The sequence below is a fragment of the Melanostigma gelatinosum genome, assembly GCF_949748355.1.
Source record: "Melanostigma gelatinosum genome assembly, chromosome: 17".
NCBI classification, from domain to species: domain Eukaryota; kingdom Metazoa; phylum Chordata; class Actinopteri; order Perciformes; family Zoarcidae; genus Melanostigma; species Melanostigma gelatinosum.
In genome coordinates, this window is record NC_136650.1 from 6588991 (window position 1) to 6610218 (window position 21228).

Genomic DNA, 21228 nt, shown 5'->3' on the forward strand with positions numbered 1-21228 from the left:
CGTTTGTTGCTCAGACGTGGATTAATACTGAAAGTGCAAAGGAATGACATCATAGTGGTGGTATGTGGTCATTAAATCAGAGCGATATGAACCAATCAGATTGATTGATTTGAGCTACCAGTTTTATAACATTTCTCTGAATTCTTGAATTCTGATTGAACAACATGGAAATATTTGTAACCAAACGTCAGGACTCAACTCGACTTCTTCACAAACAAATATGACCAAATATAATCTGACTATAGTTTATATTTTCGTGTAATGAATCCTCTTAAGTGCATAACCTGTAAACCCTTTTACTCCCCCCGTGAGTTCGCTTCATTCATACTGGTCGGTGTTTACATGCCGCCGGCAACGTGCAGGAGGTACAGCGGACACTCGACGACCAGATACAGTGTGTGGAGCAGACCAACCCGGACTCTTTAGTTGTTGTCCTTGGTGACTTTAACAATCACTCATGAACTCCCTACATACAGACAGTTCATTAAATGCTCAACTAGAGAGAACATTCTAAATCACTGCTACACAACAATCACGCCGTCCCCCGTGCTGCACTGGGACTCTGACCACGTCATGGTGCATCAGATTCCTGCTTACAGGCAGAAATTAAAGCTATGTAAACCTGTGCTGAGGAAATTCAAGAAGTGGACCAGTGAAGCTATGGAGGATCTTCGAGTGTGCTTGGACTGTAAGACTGGGCTGTTTTAAGGACTGCAAGCAACAGTCTGGATGAGTACACAGGCTGTAACATCATACATCAGCTTCTGTGAGGACAGCTGTGTTCCAACAAGCACCAGGGTGAGTTACAACAACGACAAACCCTGGTTTACAGCGGAACTCAGACAGCTAAGGCTGCACAAGGATCAGGCATTTAGGAGTGGGGACAACGACTTGTACAAAGGGAAAATTGCATTGTATTATTCATCCCAGGGGCAACACCAGCTCTCTCAGCAAGTGACTCTGCTTCTGTCTGGAGAGGTCTCAGACAGATCAGCAATTACAAACCTAAAACCCCCCACTCTATGAATGACAGAGAGACGTCAACAGGCTTTTAAAAAAACAGAACCCGGCCCGGACTCTGTCTCCCCCTCCACCCTGAAGCATTGTGCTGACCAGCTGTCTCCGGTGTTTACAGACATCTTCAACACCTCCCTGGAGACATGCCACGTACCAGCCTGCTTCAAGGCCTCCACCATTATCCCCATCCCGTTCATGGTCATCTCCTGCTCGTCCGCGGAGTAAAAAGAGGCTCTTTTTTTGAGTTTATTTGACATTGTACTGTTAGAAAATCATGGTTTCGGTGGTCGACGCTTCCCCCTTTTGACGTAGGACGGGCATGCGCAATTATCCTGATCCTGATCGTCTGGTTCAAATGAACGAGACTGTTTGAGAGAGGATCAGCCTTGGAGAATCCGACATAGCCTGACATCAATCATCTCGTTAATTTAGGCTGGCTAATAGGACATTTGATCGACTTAGCTAAACCACGTACGAGGAACAGGGCCCTGGTGTTTTCTCTCAAGATTCATGCAGTGGAAGAGAAACAACAAAATAAAAGCATCAATACAAATATTCATCAAACATTTAGAGCTCAGAAGTTTAAATGTTCATGCAGAGAAATATCAGTTCAGGTAAACAAAGAGTTTAACGCTTAAAGGACTTCTGTCTACTTCAGTTTACACAACTCGGCAGTACCTCTAGAACTAAAAGGCAAAAGTCCAGCATAGAGAGGCTGATTGAATGTGGTCTGGACTCTGGAGGAGAGTCATGGTTTCAGTGATGCTGTAGAACAGGGATTCCCAAAGTGGGGTGCGCGCACCCCTGGGGGTGCGCGAGCTGCCTCTAGGGGGTGCGCGAGAGGAAAAGTGTAATGGCGGTCTGATGGTGTAATAATATTAAATATTAAAAAAAAATGTAATTTTAATTTAAAAACTGTCAGGTGGGACATCTGAAGCTATCAGTCGTAAAAGAGGTGCAGCACAGACAAATCGGGAGCACATCGGCCCATCGCGGAGTCAAGGTGAAAAAGAGGAAACGAGAGTGAGCATCAGACTGGGAAAAAAAGAGGAAATATGATGAAAAGTATCTGTGTCTGGGCTTCACTTGGATTGGCAACGCAGATTGCCCAAAGCCACAGTGCGTGGTGTGCAGTGAGGTTCTGGCTAACAGTCTGAAGCTCTTATTTACGTCGCCACCTGAACACCAAGCATGCCAGTGCAAGTCAAAAGCCCCTTACATTCTTTATATCGAAATTGGAGGAGTTACAAAACAGCCAAAAACAACTGGAGTCTCATTCATGTGTTGGTCTATAAATGACGCACTACGGGCTTCATATCTGGTTACAGAATAGCGAGAAAGGGGCTACCGCACACAATCGCCGAAGACGTGAGCTTGCCAGCTGCCAGAGAGATGGTGGAATGTATGATTGGGGAGAAAGAAGCAAAAAAGTTGGACATGATCCCGGTGTCCAACAACACTGTGTCGCGCCGCATCGATGCTTTGTCCGAAGACATCCTGGCTTCATTAGTCGCTCATTAATTGTAAATTAAATGTGACAATCTGCCTCTGAGCCTGTGCGTGTGTGCTCGCATCCGTATTGCTCTTTAAAAGTGACGCCTTGTGTCACTGAAAGATATTGAAACTTTGTTGCAGTGTTTCAGGGCGTTTTCACACCTTCAGTTCGTTTGCTTTGTTGCAGTTGCTCCTTTGTTCGGTTTGTGTTCACACTGCAACATTTAACAGCGGACTAAATCTTGTAAACAAATGCCACCCGCGAGCAAACTGTTCACTCATTGGTCCGATTCTTATGCGGCTATGAAGGCTTAAAAGGCTCTGTTGCTTCTTTTTTTTTTTTTTATTAAGGGGGGGGGGGGTGCGCGAACCCAGTCGGGATGTAGAAGGGGGTGCGCGGCCTAAAAAGTTTGGGAACCGCTGCTGTAGAAGGACAGAATACCTGCTCTGTGATCCAGGTACACTCCTAATCTGGAGGAAAGAGGACCTGTGACGGGAGATCGGACATTGTTGTACCAAAACTTATAACTGTTATTGTCACATCTTAATACCCAAGATTTGTCATTCAATCCAAATCCACTTTCACTCCAGTCCCCTTTTCTGCTGATATTCTTGTAAGCGACTGCCACCTCAACTCCTCTTCCTCTCCACTTCACCTCCCAGTAACAACATCCAGTCAGACTCTCTCAACTCAGGACCTGCTGACATCCAGTGAATCTGTCTGGGTGACTCGAATAAGACTGTTCTTGACTCATAACTGTTGCTTTTCTGTTTCCATCAGATAATAACAGCAGTGTGTGTGCTGTGTTTGGATCCAGAGTGATTTCACGTGAATATTTTAAGAATCCAGCTCTGGTCTTGGGCTCTGATTGTGGCAGTAAAACATCCACTTTAGTCTCCATCGGTGAGATGTTTGTCCACTTCTCTCTCAGAACATCCTGTAGTTTATTTCTGACTTCTGACACAGCCGCTGTCACGTCCTCAAAGTAGCTCAGAGGACTGATCTTGATGCTGTAGACTCACTGAGTGGTGACAGTGAGGGGTAGTTGTGTAGGTTGTTCTGGACTCCCTTATTGCATTGTACCGCACAATAAAAAAAGAAATGGTACCACCGGCTGGTGTTGCACGTCTTGGATTTAACCATTGTGACCGCCTGGCTGCTCTACCGAAGAGATTGTGGAGGGACCTTTAAATCATACATCGCTGAAGGCCTATGCAGAAGTGGAAAGAGTCTGGAGTTCAGGAAAAGGTCGTCCCAGTTCCACAGTTGCTGGTGAATATGAGGAGAAAAGGATTAAAGGATCCGCTGCTCCAATTCCAGTCCCTGATGTGCGCCTGGATTCCACAGACCGCTGGATGATAATGGCTGAAAAGATGGAAGATGGAAGATACCAAAAGCCAAATGCCGGAAATGTGACAGCTCAAAACCAGTATGTCTCATGTGTTCAGTTTAAAACCAGTATGTCTCATGTGTTCAGTTTTAAACCAGTATGTCTCATGTGTTCAGTTTAAAACCAGTATGTCTCATGTCTTCAGTTCAAAACCAGTATGTCTCATGTGTTCAGTTTAAAACCAGTATGTCTCATGTGTTCAGTTTAAAACCAGTATGTCTCATGTGTTCAGAGACTGTGACGATTATTAAAAGCGGTAATGTGAAGCACCACTACGAGACAAATCTTTTGAGCAAACCTCTCACATTTGAAATGAAGTCACAGATATTAAACAATCTAAGAGCCCAATATGATCAGAATCCTAACATATGAATTCACTGTCCAACAATGATGTTAACAGAGAGGAATAGAGCTGAAAAAAGTATTTTAATAACCACAGATAAAGTCCATGCACACAAATGTATCTTATGAGAAGATAAAATATAATATAATATTGACATCACTGACACCCAAATTAACTGAATTTAAAGCTTCAGGGCAATTCAGTTCTAGTAATTTTTCCTAAATTAAGTACTTTATTTTAAGATGAAAAATGTCAAAGCTTTCTGCAATGTAATTTAATCTTAAATGAAGAACATTGATTTATTATTAGAGTATGTATTATTTATAATTCCTCGAGTTCAATTTGAAAACTGACAATAAATATTGTTGAGATATTATTAAACTTTCTTCAGTTGATTTGACAATCAGTCTTTGACTTCATACAGATGTTAATACAACTGTTAGACGACTTCAATATATATATGAGACTAAATCATAGCACAAGTTATACATTACTGTTATGTTCCGGACCTTTGACTGAGGAAATTCTCTCGAAATGGACCTCGTTGAATTTTAACTGAATACCCCAGGCATAGAGGGTTAGATGGAAATAACTTCTATACGTGTAAGGGCTTTTATTTTGTAGGTTACCAACTAACCCGGATGTTCTTCTGAGAACAACATGGCGCCTGACGTTGTTAGAAACAGCAGCGTCGCTTTGTTGTGTTGATAAAGTCTCAGTTAGCTCCATCAGAGTCTCTGTATGTCTGGATAAACATGTCTGAATGGACTTTTAGCTGTTCACCTTTTTTCTGGATGTTTTTCCTCCGGCTCATCTCCCGGTAGCCGACAAAGCTATTGAAGTTAGCTTAGCATGCTAGCTGGAAACAGACCGACGGGGACAGGAGTTATCAACACAGCACTAGTCAGAGTTTAATGAGAGTAAACGGTGTTTCTGACGGAGTTTGTGTGGTTGTGTGAAAATGTCTAAAGTCCAAATGCTGAGATGTTTCGTCAACCAGCGACTAACTGCGGCTGCTGAAGAGATATTTGGTGTGTTTGAAAGAACAATAGCAGAGTACGAGGAGGAACTTTCTCGTTCAAAAGAGGAGAACGAGCGACAAAGGAAACTACTGGACGCTGTTTTCATCCCTCAGCTCCGGTTACACAGAGCAGGTTGGTTCATTAAACACTCAGCATCTTTAACACACAAAGTAACGGAGTTGTACCCCAAACCGGACAGTTTTTAGCTAATGTTTCCATACAATTCACTTACAATGTTGATAAAAATGATCGTGTAATGTTTTCAGTTGATTTAACGGTGTTAAACTGAAGTTAAACTTCGTACCTTTCAAACGAAATATTGTTGTAATTATTACAGTTAGCTTTGCCTTTACCAGAGTCGTTAAAACGATGCTAACACGGGTGAATTAGCCGTGCACTGCTCTTGGCCTAATCCGTACAAACACGTTGTAAACACTGGCTGCTGCTGGTTTTTCGGGGATATTCGCTTGTTCCGCAAAAATGACCATCAATGCTGTCAACACATCCGGGACCGTAGTTCTGTCCTTCACAATAAGATATCACGCTTCAACAACTCCAAATGATGCAATAAAAGCTCCTTAATTTCCGTTCGAGCTGTTTAAGCGTCGCCCGAGCGTTCTTTCTGCTTTCTCTCATCAAAGTCACTTTCCTATAGTATTTAGACATATAAACGTCCATATATATTCATGAAATTTGACACATAGATTATTTGATATGTATGAATTAATATTATTTACGTTTGGTTGGCGATCGCCGAAGAAAATGACAGCGTAATGACCGGAAAGGGCGTCACGACGGAATCGTTCGAGACAGGCCAAGAGCAGCTAGCGCCGACCGAGGCAGGCCATCGTTACGTTACACGTATCTCGTGAACACCCCCAGTCCTTACACAAAAGACGAGTTGGAGTGCTACAAAGGGCTCGACGCTTATAATCAGTTTGTCAGTGGATGGGTCCGAGACGTCAAAGCAACGGTCGTCGAGAATTCTCATCTGGTCATTGGGAGGGTAAATATATACAGATCTGGTCAGATATTTAGCAATATTCAATGTTTACTCAGTGCAAACAGACACGTGTGTTTGTTTACATTATACATGCATGTCATTGTGTGCGTGTGTGTAGGAATTAACTTTCAACCAACCCCTAACTTCACCACACACACACACACGCATATATATATGATCTGACGTTAAACTCATATCAAGCAATGCTGAGGCTGCATCTATGTGTTTCGCCTGTTGTACACGCTCGACACGTCTCTGGTACCGACTGCTGTCACGGGCCGATGAAGCTTCGGTAACCTTCTCATGTCCAAGTTTAATTTATATTTCCTTTATTAAATACTGTTCACAAACGAATTAGTAAATAAAATCACTGACTACTTATAAAGTGATCCGCACATACTCTAGTGTACGCCAAATTCCATTCCTTTATATCTTGAGAGATGCGTGACAGCCATTTCTCGCGACGTCGCTTGGATAGCTCCTTCGTGTCATTTCCTTGATGTGTAATGACCGCTGGCAAACGAAAGAATGATTTCTTGTCTATCAGCTCTGCTGCCACAACCAACGACAGCACAAAAGTTCACCATGATCGATAGGTTATGCGACTCAGCCGTGCATGCCAGTGGCTTTGTGTGTACTCCAACATGGCCGACAGCTAAACTGTGACGTCACACGAGACCACTCTATTGGCCTAATCCGTGGGGACTTCTATCCTCGTTGTAAACACTGGCTGCTGCTGGTTTTTCCAGTAGGAGCTGGCTCAAATCGTGGCAGCGGCAGCTAGTACAGGCACTTCCTGTTGCAAGCTCAGCTGCCACGACTTTCCGTGGCAGCTGGGCTTGCAACAGGAAGTGATTGCCACTGTATGTGGCAGCTGCCACTAGCATCTTGTGGCAGCTGCCAGCATTTCGGAGCGGATTCCGCCGTAGTTTAGCCTTTATTTGTCGTTATTTGACATTATGTGACCAAACATTAAGGTAATTGAAGGCATGACTGTTGGTAGTTGTAATTAGTTTCTTAAAAAAAGGCCGAATTATAATGGTATGGCCACTCGTTTTTGTCAACAAGCTAATTGCGGGCTAACTTCAGTTGATACCTGTTGGCCATGGCAACGATAAACACTTTCACGCTGCAGACTAAAGGAATGCAAATTGTAAATATGGATGGATATGCATTGTACTGTTTAGAGTGATAGCAATCCATATAACCTATTGACTTGGATATATACGCAGTATGTAGATATATATACAGTATGCCACAAGTTGTTGCGACAGTTACCACCGTTTTGTGGTACCTGCCACTACTTTTCGCGACAGTTTTCACTGTTTCCGGCAGCTGCCACTACCATCTTGTGGCAGCTGCCACTCTTTCGGAGCGGATTCCGCCGTAGTTTAGCCTTTATTTGTCGTTATTTGACATTATGTGACAATACATTAAGGTCATTGAAGGCATGACTATTGGTAGTTGTAATTAGTTTATTAAAAAAAGGCCGAATTATAATGGTATGGCCACTCGTTTTTGTCAACAAGCTAATTAATGTTAATAATGTTTGTCCCTTTTGTTTAAAGGGACCTGAGCTGTCAGAACAATAAATCATTTATAAAAAATAAAGAAAATTACAAATCAGAAAACGTAACAGGATTTGTTTGAACGTCAGAACTTGAACTTGAACCTCATTTATACACCACATTTAAACGCATCTTAATGACGAAACGCCATAAAATAACTTTAAAATTAAAAAGTACAGCACACAAATATATTTGTCAACAATAACTGATATGGGACAAAGCACAGAATATATATATACATGACAACAGATTGAAAAATGAATGGGCCAAAAAATGCGAGTGAATAAAAACATCTTTAGTCTTGCAAACTATACCACCTGCTTTACTACTGTTATTAACGAGCTAACGCTAACTTGTCAAGCTGGATAACGAGTAAGCACCAGAAGAGCTACTGGAGGGACGTTAGGTTCCTCACTTCAAAACGGAACTAAAGTAGGATTCTGTCATGATTTACCCTGCTGTTGAACATCCTTCCTCCTCATCAAGGACTCCAACATGTTTATGTTGTTGAATCAGGAAATAAATACTGTAGCCGTCTGTGTTCACCCAGAGCTCTACGATACCTCATATCAATAGAGACCGGACCAAACTATGTGTACACATGTGTGTGTGGAAACAATGAATAGACACTGCTGTATGTGGAGCTGCTACAATGTTAGCATAGCCTAGCATGAACACAAATAGTCCCGGGCGAGACTGGCGTTTGGTGTGAACTAGTGATGGGAATTACGGCTCTTTTTAGAGAACCGGCTCTTTTGGCTCGGCTCACTAAGGCCATATCCACACTAGTCCGTGTCTAGTTGGATGCAGAGTTGTCAAATAGAAACGATCTCCGTCCACACGGGAGTTTCAGCATTATTCTCAAGTTGATCTGCATCTACACGGCAGCCTTCGAAGGCGGACAGCATGTGACCATTAACGTACACTGGGCATGCGCGTGACGGTGTAAACAGGAAGTGGATTGCTTGCTTAGTTAAAAAAAATATGACAGAGTAATGAAGTAGTCTTTAATAATGAAAGGTTGTATTTGATACTTAAGATCTTCCTCTATAAACTCAAACAGACACAGTTCGTGGAAAGTTTTAGAAGTTTTATTTTTCAGACGTAGTTACAGCGCTGCGGGTCTGTCTGTCTGTCTATATCTCTCTCTCTCTCTCACATCAACTTTACTCTAAAATCAACACTTACACGGAAACGTTTACTCGATTATGGTCCATAAATGTGGTCAACACACGTCGATCACTCGCTTCCTCTGTGTTGTTGTCTGTTGTTGCCGTGGGGGCTGATGAATGTAACGTTAGCTCCGCCATTGGGGTATTCCTTCATGAGATACGGCATCAGGGGATAAGCTGGGTCACCCAGCAGAAAAAACAGGGACATCATCTTCGCCCTCTATCAATTCTTTAGGGCATTTGCTCCATCTTTTAGGGCACAACATCATGCAACAGGTCCGACTCGCTAGCTTCTAAGATAATTTTAACATTACCGCCAATGGGGAAATGCTAACCGCGATTAGCATTAGCGAATATAATATATCTTCGTACATCTTTTCATGCTCCATAAAGAAACACTTGCAGAATAAGGTCTCTCAAGGCTACCAAACGGAAGAAGTAAAACGAATCAGCGTCGATCACTCGTTTCCTCTGTGTTGTCTGTTTGTAGCTGTAGCTCTGAATAGCATTTATTGCTAACTGTAGCTTCAGACAGCCGCTCCGTGGGGGCTGATCGCCGATGGTCAAGCAGCTCGCTAATCGCTAGAATAACAGCTGCTTCCTCCACATAAATGCAGACTTTTTACTGCACAACAGCTGCTAGTACGCAACAGGTAATACAGCGTGTACAAAACCGGCGCTCCATGTACGGCTGATAGCGTCTCTGGACTCGGGAATTGTCGCTCATCGCTCGAAGAATAGCTTGCCTCCGCCTGTAGGCAATAGCAGCATTGTAAAATGACACATTTAACTCCACAATAGCTGCTAGTACAGACAACACAGTAAGCAAGGCTTGCCATTCGTTATCCATGTTGAAATGAATCGCTGCTGGTCGCCCGGCTGTTTTTTTTCTTCCGGGTACGGGTCACGTGATAGTGAGTGTGACGAATCAGGGACGGAGACGTCATGGCTGGTAATAACCAATCCAGGAGCGAACACGGGTGTGGGCTAATTTTTTCTAACAGACATCCGTATCCGACGTCTACACTCAACCAAAACCCCGGAGTTTTCAAATACCTCCAACCTCGGCGGAGTTTTCAGGTTCCTCCGTTTAGGGTGCTCCAAAACTCCGGTGTTGTGTGGCTGCTCAGTGTAAACGTAGCAAAACTGGACTAGTGTGGATATGGTCTAAAAGGAGCCGGCTCTTTCGGCTCCCAAATGGCTCTTCAGATTTTTTGGTGCTTAAATTAATTTATTACCAACAATAATGTAAAATGATGTGCAATATGAATTACTAATGTAAAAAAAACATGCACTATATCAAATGTTTGTTATATAAATACACTTTTATTCATACACTCTAGAGCAGGGGTTCTTAACCTTTTTGACCTCGGGGCCCAACTTTTCAAGTACAAAGTGTCCCGGGGCCCACTCTGACTATATGCATCAAAAGTGTCAGACAACCTGTAGGTCATACAGAAACAGAGCAGTGGGCCTTTGGAGTCAGTACAAATTTAAGATTTTTGTCCGCATAAAATAAAAAAGTATCTTTCAGTATAAATAACTGCCGGTGGCTGTATCTGTACAGGTAAAGGACAGTATAGGGCTGCAACTACACTATCAGTGAACAACTGCCTCAAATTTGAAGAAGATTGGACAAAGTATGACCATTCTACAGAGTTTGTTCCATGAAGAGATCCAGGCGGAGCTCTAAAAGGACATTTGGAGACCCAAATGGACACATGGTAACCACATGATATTCTGACACACTAAAGGTGTTTCTCCCTTTATATTGTGATGTTATATTATTTTCCTTTTATTTTTAGCCTTTACAAATTGCAAAAACGATGTATATATGGTCGAAGACATGGTGTGTGAGTAGCGGACTTGCTGTGCTTAATGGCTGCGACCGAGCGCACGAACGAGAATGAGAATAGCTCAGTTACGCAAACGTTGGTTGACGGCTTACGGAAGAGGAGGATAAGGTTTGTACTATAAGTACTAGCGTTTTCTGAAGGCAGTAGCTCCATGGTAACATCCGCTAGCACGTTGTCGGGTCTGTAATGTGTCTTTTTCCGTCTAAATGCTGCAAGATACGACTTGCAGCGGTTATGGCGACTTTGGACAGTGTGTGTGTGGGCTCCTTTTGTGGAGAAACCATAAGAAATGAAAGAAAATCGATGATTTCTTTGCAAAGATGAGGATTTTGGGCATGCTGGGATACCAAACACGGACATGTTTTGTGACGTATTTGCGCAAACAAGCCGTAGGAACGGAAGGGGAGGGGATGGAGGACGCCGGTGTTGAACAGGCAAAACCCTTGTTAAATAAATGAGATGATACAATGTGATGATCACAAAGACATTTATTATCATGTGTATGTAAACCTGCATACACAACAAGAAGCCCAACAGACTTTCCCACGAGCGTTGGATGTTTCGTCGCTACGTGTCGCTTTATTTTTGAAGGCTCCAGTGCTTCGTTTGATAGCATTAGCCCACATTCCACACACTGAGCCCTCGGCTCTGCCTCGTTGCCTCCGTTCACAAAGCTTAAGAAACTTAAGAAAGTCAGGGTTGTACTTGCGCACACATTTAGACTTTTGGGGGGTATGGCACTACTGTCGTCTTCATTTTTTCTTTTTAATAACTTATCCATAACTTTCGCTACAGGCTAGCGGCTAGCTGAGTGTCTTCTTCTGCTTATTGCAGCTTGTTAAACAACTGACTGACGCATTACCACCACCAGGTGGTGGGAAGCTGTATCGTAACTGAGTGTCTCATGGATAACAGTGATATCTCTGGTGTCTTCAATTGATAACCTATGCAGTCCCGCGGCCCACAGGTGCAAAACTGAACGTTTTTCGCGGCCCTCTAGGTGGCGCTCGCGGCCCAATCATGGGCCGCGGCCCTATGGTTAAGAATCACTGCTCTAGAGCACAGGTGTCAAAGTCAAAAGTCGCGGGCCACATAAAATGGCGCGGCCGGCCGAATGCGGCCCGCCACGTCATTTTATGTGGCCCGCGAATCCGCCAGCAAAAACAAAACAAAACAAAAAAGAATTTTATTTTTTTAGGAAAAATAATTAAAAGTTAGACTTGAAAATAAAAGTATCCCCATGGTCGAAATTATGAGATATAAAGTTGAAATTATGAGACAGCATGTTGTCTGTGTACCGACATTAAAACTATCACAACAGGTGGACAGGAGAGGCAACAGCCCGAAAAGAGGTTTTCCAACGATTGAAAAAGATCGACAAATAATCCCAAAATGTCCACGAAGAGAACAATTGATGCAGAGGGAAGAAAATATAATGAAAGATGGGAAAGTGAATACATGTTTGTGCTTCAAGGAGAAAAACGGGTCTGTCTTCTGTGTTATGAGGCGTGTCGGTGATGAAGGATACAATTCACGTCGGCATTTTGACACCAAACACGGAGCTAAATTTAGCCTCCAAGAAAAACATCAAATTGTCCAAGAATTAAAAGGCAGACTGCAATCACAGCAGAATATATTTACACAGCTACAGCCCAGTGCATGCTGAAGGTATGTGAGCAGTGCTCCGACCAGATACAGACTTTTACAAATGTCAGTTTGTGAAGAAACACCATCGCAGACCGAGTTCATGAACTAGCAGCAATCTAACAACACAGCTAGCTAAGAGACGAGCAGGTACTTGTGTTTTTAATTATCTGTTGATGAAAGCACAGACAACACGGATACATCATCTATCCATGTTCATCAGACCTGACTCTCAGTGAGCAGCTCTTGGATGTTGCTGCATGCACAGGACGACGACAGGGAGGAACATTAGTGATGCAGAGAGGTGACACAAACAGCTTTGAACAAAGTTATTGTAATAACTTGTGTTTGATATTTGTCTTTGTTATTTTCTTTAATAGTTTGATCTTTGATAGAGTAATGTGGGTTTCTTAACCCTAAATTAAAATGATTTATGTTATAATAACAGAAATGTGTTTAAATATCATTATTCATTTATATAACTACATGTACAATATTTTTACACTTGAATGAACAATAATCAAATGCAGAGAGAGTTATTTAACAATATGTTAGGGAGGAGTTAGTTATACAGTCTTACAGTTACAACCGGCCCTTTGAGGGCCCAGAGTGGAAATGAGTTTGACACCCCTGATCTAGAGTGATAAAAAAAATAAATTAGAAAGTGCAAAAACAAACGTTTAACTGTTTAGAAATGAACTTCTCGTACTGATTTGTCTGCCTCTACCATGTGTTTCAGAACAACGTTTCGGGTCTTTCCTCTACCTCCGCTCTTTTTTTTATTTTTATACTCAAACATCTCCGCGACTTATTGAGTGGCGTAATAATTGCGCGACACAACGAATCGATTATGAAATTCGATAATGAAAACTATTTTAATCATCGATTTAATCGATTCGTTGTTGCAGCCCTAGTGCAGAGTAACGGTTCTATTACAACTAAAGATGATTGAAAAGCTACATTGTTAAAGCAAAACACAAATGACTTATGATGAAAAGATGATGCAAACATTTATTTAAATACAAACGAAACAAAAAATTTAATTAAAATTCAGGACCCAAATAATATTTAAAATAATCATCTTCGTCGTGCAGTTCCTCGTCCCATATTTCTAATCATAAGAGCCACTGCTGGCTTTCAACAAATGTACAGACAGTCTCTCTCACTCTCAAACACACAGACGCATATCTGCATCATTTACCAGATCATTGTATATGAATATACTTTATGTAGCCTGGCTTACAAAAAACTAAAAATCTTTTTATTTTCTTATGTTTGCTGTTTTGTTTTAGAGCAACAAACAAACAGCTGCCTACCTTTAACGAGCGCCAGGATTCTGTTTGTTTGTTCGCGCTGCTTTGAAATGGGTAGATTGGGCTGGATTCAACTGCCCTGACAGGGGGGGGGGGTGAATCTCACCCATCAGGTGTTCCACCTCGGCCAGCCGAGTAGACCTCACCGCGGGAGTCATGATGCTGCAGTTAATGCACAGGTTCTTCATGAGGCTCTCCATCAGATGCTCGAGGGGCAAAGGTCATGACCGTCTTCAGGCTGAAGAGGAGTCATACAGGTCTTACAGCCGGGAGAGACAAAAACATTCAAAATACTTTCTCATTGGTGTACAAAGGTAATCGACAGCGTCAAACAATGATAATAGTGATAATATCGACAATAGCGGTCAGGAAAAAAGAAGACTCCATCTCTCCCCCCTGTCCTTCCATTCATCAAACTAAACTACGGAACAGCATATATCCCCATTCCCCACAAAATGGCACAGGCTGTTACTAGCTCCTACTCTAATGTTATAGAAACAAGAACAACTCAACACAAAATGTGCAACAAATCAATGGATTAGTTGTTAACATGAAATTACAGTTTTCTAAGGTGTGTATGTAATTCATTATTTTCTACAGACGTCCAGCAGCTGTTGGTGGTTAAAGAAGAGCAGCAGGAGTGGAGCTCCAGTCTGGACCAGGAGGACCCAGAGCCCCCACACATTAAAGAGGACCAGGAGGACCCAGAGCCCCCACACATTAAAGAGGACCAGGAGGACCCAGAGCCCCCACACATTAAAGAGGACCAGGAGGACCCAGAGCCCCCACACATTAAAGAGGACCAGGAGGACCCAGAGCCCCCACACATTAAAGAGGAACAGGAGGACCCAGAGCCCCCACACATTAAAGAGGAACACTGGACCAGTCAGGAGGGAGAGCAGCTTCAAGGTCTGGAGGAGGCTGATATCAAGGTCTCATTCACTCCTGTGACGAGTGAAGACGATAAGGAGGAAGCTCAGTCCTCACAGCTTCATCAAAGACAAACTGAACAGATGGAAACAGAGGTTGATGGAGAGGACTGTGGAGGACCAGAACCAGAGAGGAACTCAGATCCAGATAGACATCCAGAACCAGATACTAATGAGAAGACTGGAGACTCTTCTGACACTGATGACAGTGGTAATTGGAAGGAGACCAGAGAACCTCAGTCAGGTTTAAACTCTGTGAATAATGATGAAGTTTCTGTCAGTGATTCAAGATGTAGTGCTGGTGAGAAACTATTTACCTGCTCTGAGTGTGAGAAAACATTTGGCAAAAGTCAAAATCTGAAGAAACACATGATGATTCACACAGGAAAGAAACCGTTCAGCTGCTCAGAATGTAGTAAAAGTTACACTGAAAATGGAAGTCTGAAGAAACACATGACGATGCACACAGGAGAGAAACCTTTCAGCTGCTCAGAATGTAATAAATATTTTTCATGTAGGGGACATTTACAGAGACACATGAGGTGTCACACAGGAGAGAAACCTTTCAGCTGCTCTGAATGTGGTAAAGGTTTCACTCAAAATGGAGGTCTGAAGACACACATGAGATGTCACACAGGAGAGAAACCTTTCAGCTGCTCAGAATGTAGTAAACGTTTCTCTCTAAGTGGAAGTCTGAAGACACACATGAGATTCCACACAGGAGAGAAACCTTTCAGCTGCTCAGTCTGTAATAAATCTTTTTCACGTCGGGGACATTTACAGACACACATGGTAACGCACACAGGAGAGAAACCTTTCAGCTGCTCAGTCTGTAACAAATCTTTTTCACGTCGGGGACGTTTACAGACACACATGCTAAGTCACACAGGAGAGAAACCTTTCAGCTGCTCTGAATGTGGTAAAACGTTCACTCTAAATTAGGGCTGGGCGATAAATCGATTTAATCGATTAATTCGAATGTGTGCTTTAAGGCGATGTGTTTTATTGAAAATCGAGAAAATCGCCCCCACCCCTCCCCCACGTGGGGTTCCCGTACTAGAGTGCGCGCGCATTGTTTACAAACGAGAACAATGGCGGCCAGCAGTGAACCTCTCGTTTTTAAGAGAGGGAAGAATGTGTCTTCGGTGGTCTGGAAATGGTTCGGGTTCGTGTCATCTGACACAGAACAAACAGAACCACGATGTAAGGTCTGTCTAAAAGCTGTTGCCACAAAATCAAGCAGCACAACAAATTTAATGCAGCACCTCAAACAGAGGCATGCCGCCGAGTGGGAGAAATGTTGCACCCTGAGGAGGCAGCAGGACGGGAGCACAAGCGCCGCCGCCGCCGCCGCGACCACCTCACAACAACAACCCAGCATTTTGGAGACATTCACCAACTGTACTCCGCATGAGAAGAAGAGTGCCCGGTGGAAAGCCATCACGGATGCAGTCGCGATGTATATCGCAAAAGATATGGTGCCCATATACACCGTGGAAAAGCCGGGGTTTATTCACCTTCTCAAAGCTTTGGACCCCAGGTACGTGCTACCAAGCCGTAAACACTTTTCTGACGTTGCCTTGCCTCGGCTGTACAATAGTACACGCGAAAGGATCTCTGCGGAGCTGGAGGGGATGTCGTTCTACTCCGCAACAACTGACCTGTGGTCCAGCAGAGTGATGCAGCCTTATCTAAGTTTAACGGTGCATTACATCAATGACAACTGGACTCTGCGAAGCGTCTGCCTGCAAACGGTTTACTTTCCTGATGAGCATAAAGGCGAAATAATTGCCCAGGGATTAAAAGACTCTCTAAGCTCGTGGAATCTGGCTGAGGACAGACTCACCTGCATGACGACAGACAGCGGCACGAACATGCTCAAAGCTCTGAGAGAAAATGGGTGGCCCAGCCTTCAGTGCTTTGGGCACAGATTGAACTGCGCTATAGGTAAGAATCAAGTGATATTAGCAGCTGCATGATGTAATTGATGCATTATACCAGTATTTACACAAATGTGCATGATTAATCATAATTATGGTACATGGTCCTGTCAGTGTGTGTGTCAGTGTCTGTCTCTGTGTGTGTGTGTCTGTAATAAAACACAACATAAAAACTAAATAAAAATGAAAACTAACAGAAAAAATACAAAACTATAATTACTTGTGTGCATGCTCTTGTGTACATTAATAGGGTTAGGGTAGCATGCGGATATGTAAAAACATAAAAAAGACAAGTTTGTGATTGTAGGTCATGTTACACAAAAATGTTTTGCTTGTGTATTTATTTTTTTATTTTTTTTACAGAGAATGGTGTGAAGGACCCACGGGTCGATCGAGCCGTTGGTGTTTGCAAAAGGGCTGTATCTGCCTTTTCTTACAGCTGGCTGAAGAGAAAAGGAATGGCTGAAATACAGACTGAACTGGGGTTACCCTCTCATCAGCTTGTTACAGAGTCCCCGACGAGATGGGGCTCCCGCCAGAAGATGATCGAGAGGTTTCTGGAACAGGAGAGAGCCATCGTCCGTGTCTTGGGTGCGGACAAGAAAAGTCGCCATCTTGTGCCCACTTGGCAAGATCTTCAAGTCTTAGAATCCATTAATCAAGCCGTCAAACCCCTCCAAGATTTTACAGACGCACTCTCAGGGGAGTCATACGTGAGCGTTTCATGTATTAAACCGGTGCTCCATTTGTTCAAAACCAGTCTCCTACAGCCAGTGGAAAAAGACACAGAGCTCACAGCAACAATAAAAACAAAAATAATGCACTACCTCGACGACAAATACAGCAACGCTGTACAGGAGGAACTTTTGGACATCTCCTCCTTGATGGACCCAAGGTTCCGTACAGCCTATATCGACCCAGACAAGGTGGAACAAGTCAAAAAAAGGGCTGTCGATGAGCTCATGTCTCTACCTGCTCCTGCTGACAAGAATACACCACAGCAGCCTGGTCCAGCTAAGCAGGTGTGCGAAGGAGAGCAGCGTCCACCAAAGAAAAAAATGACTTTGGCTGCCTACTTCAAACTGAATGCGCCTGTGCCATCTCCTAACCAGTCAGAGGCAGATAAAATACAGACTGAACTGACAACTTACCTCCTGACCCCTGAGGTTGACCCAGACACCGATCCACTTGACTGGTGGAAGCGTCACCAACTGAACTTTCCACGGCTAAGTACTTTAGCAAAGAAATACCTCTCTGTGCCAGCTACAAGTGCCCCCTCTGAGAGGCTTTTCAGTGTGGGGGGGGGCATTGTTACATGCCACCGTGCATGCCTGAAGCCAGAGGTAGTAGACAGGCTTGTCTTCCTGGCAAAGAATATTTAGGAAAAACATGCACTACTGTTTAATGTTTACTGTTTAATACTGTTGGTTATGTTGTGAATGCACTTGATTTTGTTTACATGCACTTATTTACTGTGCAAAATATGTTATGTTGATGTTAGATCAGATGTTGCACTTTTGAAAATGTGAACGTTAAAGGGTCACATACATTTTATTTCATGTTGTGTTTGTATCAGTGTATTCAGTTAAAGCTTACTGTAAAAAGTTACATTTGCACAGACAGTTGTTTACAATGGAAGGCTACTATTTAATGCCATTTAATGTTATGTTTAATTTAATTTTATATTTAAATGATTCAGGGAAACAAAAGAGTGACCAAATACTTTTTCTATACTACAGGCACCTTTCTACAATGTTCAGGTTTTGTTTGCACTTTATTTTTATCAACCTACGAGGAAAAATCATCACAAAATAAAATAAAAAATTGTTTTCAACAGCTTCTGTCATCTGCAAAATCTTTTGGGGGAAAAAATCGATTTAAAATCGTGAATCGGATTTTTTGTAAAAAAATCGGAGATTTTTTTTTTAGGCCATATCGCCCAGCCCTACTCTAAATGCAAATCTGAAGAAACACATGAAATTCCACACAGGAGAGAAACCTTTCAGCTGCTCCGAATGTAGTCAAACTTTCACTCAAAATGCAAGTCTGAAGACACACATGCTCAGTCACACAGGAAATAAACCTTTCAGCTGCTCTGAATGTGGTAAATGTTTCACTGAAAATGGAAGTCTGAAGAAACACATGAGACGTCACACAGCCGAGAACCCCCTTTAGTTCTGGTTTTGATAAAGTTGACATGAACCCCACTCCCTTACTTGTAAACAAGACCCTAAAATACTTGTACTCCCTCGCTTGGGGCAGTGACTCACTTCCAAGTTGGAGGAAACTATCCACTGATTTATGTCAGAGAACCATAGCCTCAGACTCGGCGGTACCAACTCATCCTGACTGCTTCTCACTTGGCTGACAAAGTGTGGTCACAGTCCTAAACAGGGAAAGTTCCGCCGAACAAATCCAAAGAATCTCACCAACCACAACGAAGTGATCTCAAGTAAGAGGCTATTGTCTGGGCAGAGATAGGTCATAGTGTGTTTTTAAACTTGTTTGTATTGTTTTTAAGTTTATCGGCCTCGTTTTGAGTGCTTTCTTCGTCTTCTTTTCAAACTGACCCACACATACACACACATAAACATCTCCTTTTGTAAATTCTGATATTTTGCATGTTTAGAGGCAGAATTGCAGAAAAATACCAGAAAGCAATTAATGTTTTATACATTCTTTTCTGCAAGTATGTTTTCATTTGTTAAATATTCTAATTTCCGTTGTCTATTGTCATCATTTCTCACACTTTTTTCTTTAGTCTCCCTGTTTTTCTTCTTGTATATTGTTTTTTATGGTTTTGACTAGTGATGTTACGAGATGTGCCGACGCTTCGAAGCGTGTGTCGAGTAATGGAGGGGGCGTTTCCTTGAAGCGCGTATCGAGGCGTGCTTCATGTAGGGGAGGAGCCAAAAATGATGACGTCCGAAGCCTCGCTGCCCGGCTGTACCACGTGACTGCTTCGGGAAGTGGTTCAGAGTTTGCCGGGAGGTTCGACAGCAATATAAACCACTCAGGCTCCATTCAAAATGTGGGTTGTTGGTGGAGAGTTGCGGTCAGTTGAGAGTTTGGATAGTTTGGAGAGAGAGAGATAGTTTGGATAGCGTTTATATAGTTTGGAGAGTTAGGAGAGTGAGGAGAGAAGGATAGGTGATGGAGCCAGCTAGGAAGAGGAGGATTTCCCCTGTGTGGGAACACTTTGATTTGATAACTCCTAATAAGGTAAGCTAAATCTAACTCTATTTCAGACACATTAGGTTTGCTTATCAAGAACTGTATTTTTCACAGTTTCTTCTTTTATTCAAAAGTGAGGTGTTTATTGTGCTCCAAGGAGCTGGGGTACAATAACAACACCTCATCCATGCTAAGGCATTACCGTGCCTTGCATGAGAATAAGGAGGAAACTGGAGCTTCAGCCAGCCATTGTAAGTCATTACAATATTACAAATGCACTATCACAATTTTTCCCTGTTCACTTTTGTGTATTGTGCAAATTAAGACAGGTAACAGACACTGTATTTATTCTCTTTTAACCAGCCACCAGAAAACAAGAGCTGGATGAAGCCCTCGTCTCCATGATAGTGACGGACACACAGCCCTTCAGTCTTGTGGATGATGTTGGATTCAGGGCATATGTGTTTGCGTTTTTGTGCACGCCAGCATCTTCTGTAGCCTGTGAAAGGGTGTTTTCAAAGGCCGGAGAGGTCGTGTCAAAAAAAAGGAATCGTTTAAAACCAAACACTGTTGAGAAACTGTTATTTCTGAATAAAAATGAATCAAATGTCCCCTGTCCTGTACATCACTGTCCAAGTTCCACAAGCATATTCAGTCCCCTCTTCCTAGTTCCACAAGCACTTTCACTGTCCTCTGCCTGCTTAAGCCCATGCCATTTTCCTAAAGTGACATAATAACATCATTACACAACCTGCCATATCATATGATACTCCCATTTTGGGAAAATTCACACACAGAATACATTCAAAAAATATATAAAAATATTTTATTATGCACATATGTGATCATTTATGTACAGAAATTATTTGGTCATACATTTTTGTAATTCAGTCATTCCCAACAGCCATAACAGACAACAATTCAATGCATCACATTATGTGGTTCAGATACAGCTGCCTGTGATTATACACTTGGCCAGTAGGTGGTATCGTGTGCACATGAAGCATCGAGTAATGAACCCTTTCTCGAACCAATTGGCTGAAGTGTTGCGAGGCCTCATGAGGCTTCATCTCGCCATCACTAGTTTTGACAAAATGTGTTATGATTTAGGTTAGATGTTTTCCTTGGTTATTTTGTAGCCCTTGACTAATAATATGCATCCTGAACCAAGTACATACTTCAATGCAAATCAAGTTGTTTGTGTGGGTATTTGAATAAAAGGAATGAAATCACACAGTTCTGTTTTACATTGCTGAGGGAGTAGAGCTGCAGAAAATGATCAGAAGGCAAATAATTGGTGATATTTTGTGTTCTACAGAAACAAATAAATGTTAAACAATCACTTGAGTAGTCTCTTTCCGT

At 42.6% G+C, this 21228-nt stretch overlaps 1 protein-coding gene across 1 annotated transcript; it reads left to right on the top strand.

Moving 5' to 3' along the window:
* The first annotated feature begins 15815 nt into the window (after positions 1-15815).
* LOC306791288 (E3 SUMO-protein ligase ZBED1-like) lies at positions 15816-18533 on the top strand. Its single transcript, XM_079287938.1, has 2 exons — positions 15816-16699; positions 17056-18533. Exons 1-2 carry the CDS (start codon positions 15844-15846, stop codon positions 18072-18074), a joined length of 1875 nt encoding a protein of 624 aa, XP_079144064.1. The 5' UTR covers positions 15816-15843; the 3' UTR covers positions 18075-18533.
* The last annotated feature ends 2695 nt before the right edge of the window (positions 18534-21228 follow it).

What these genes read in the sequence shown, in the direction of transcription:
- LOC306791288 (XM_079287938.1), top strand. Translation starts at nt 15,844, where the DNA reads ATGGCGGCCAGCAGTGAACCTCTCGTTTTTAAGAGAGGGAAGAATGTG. An exon ending in CAGATTGAACTGCGCTATAG is followed by an intron (nt 16,700 to 17,055) that starts GTAAGAATCAAG and finishes TTTTTTTTACAG; the next exon opens with AGAATGGTGTGAAGGACCCA.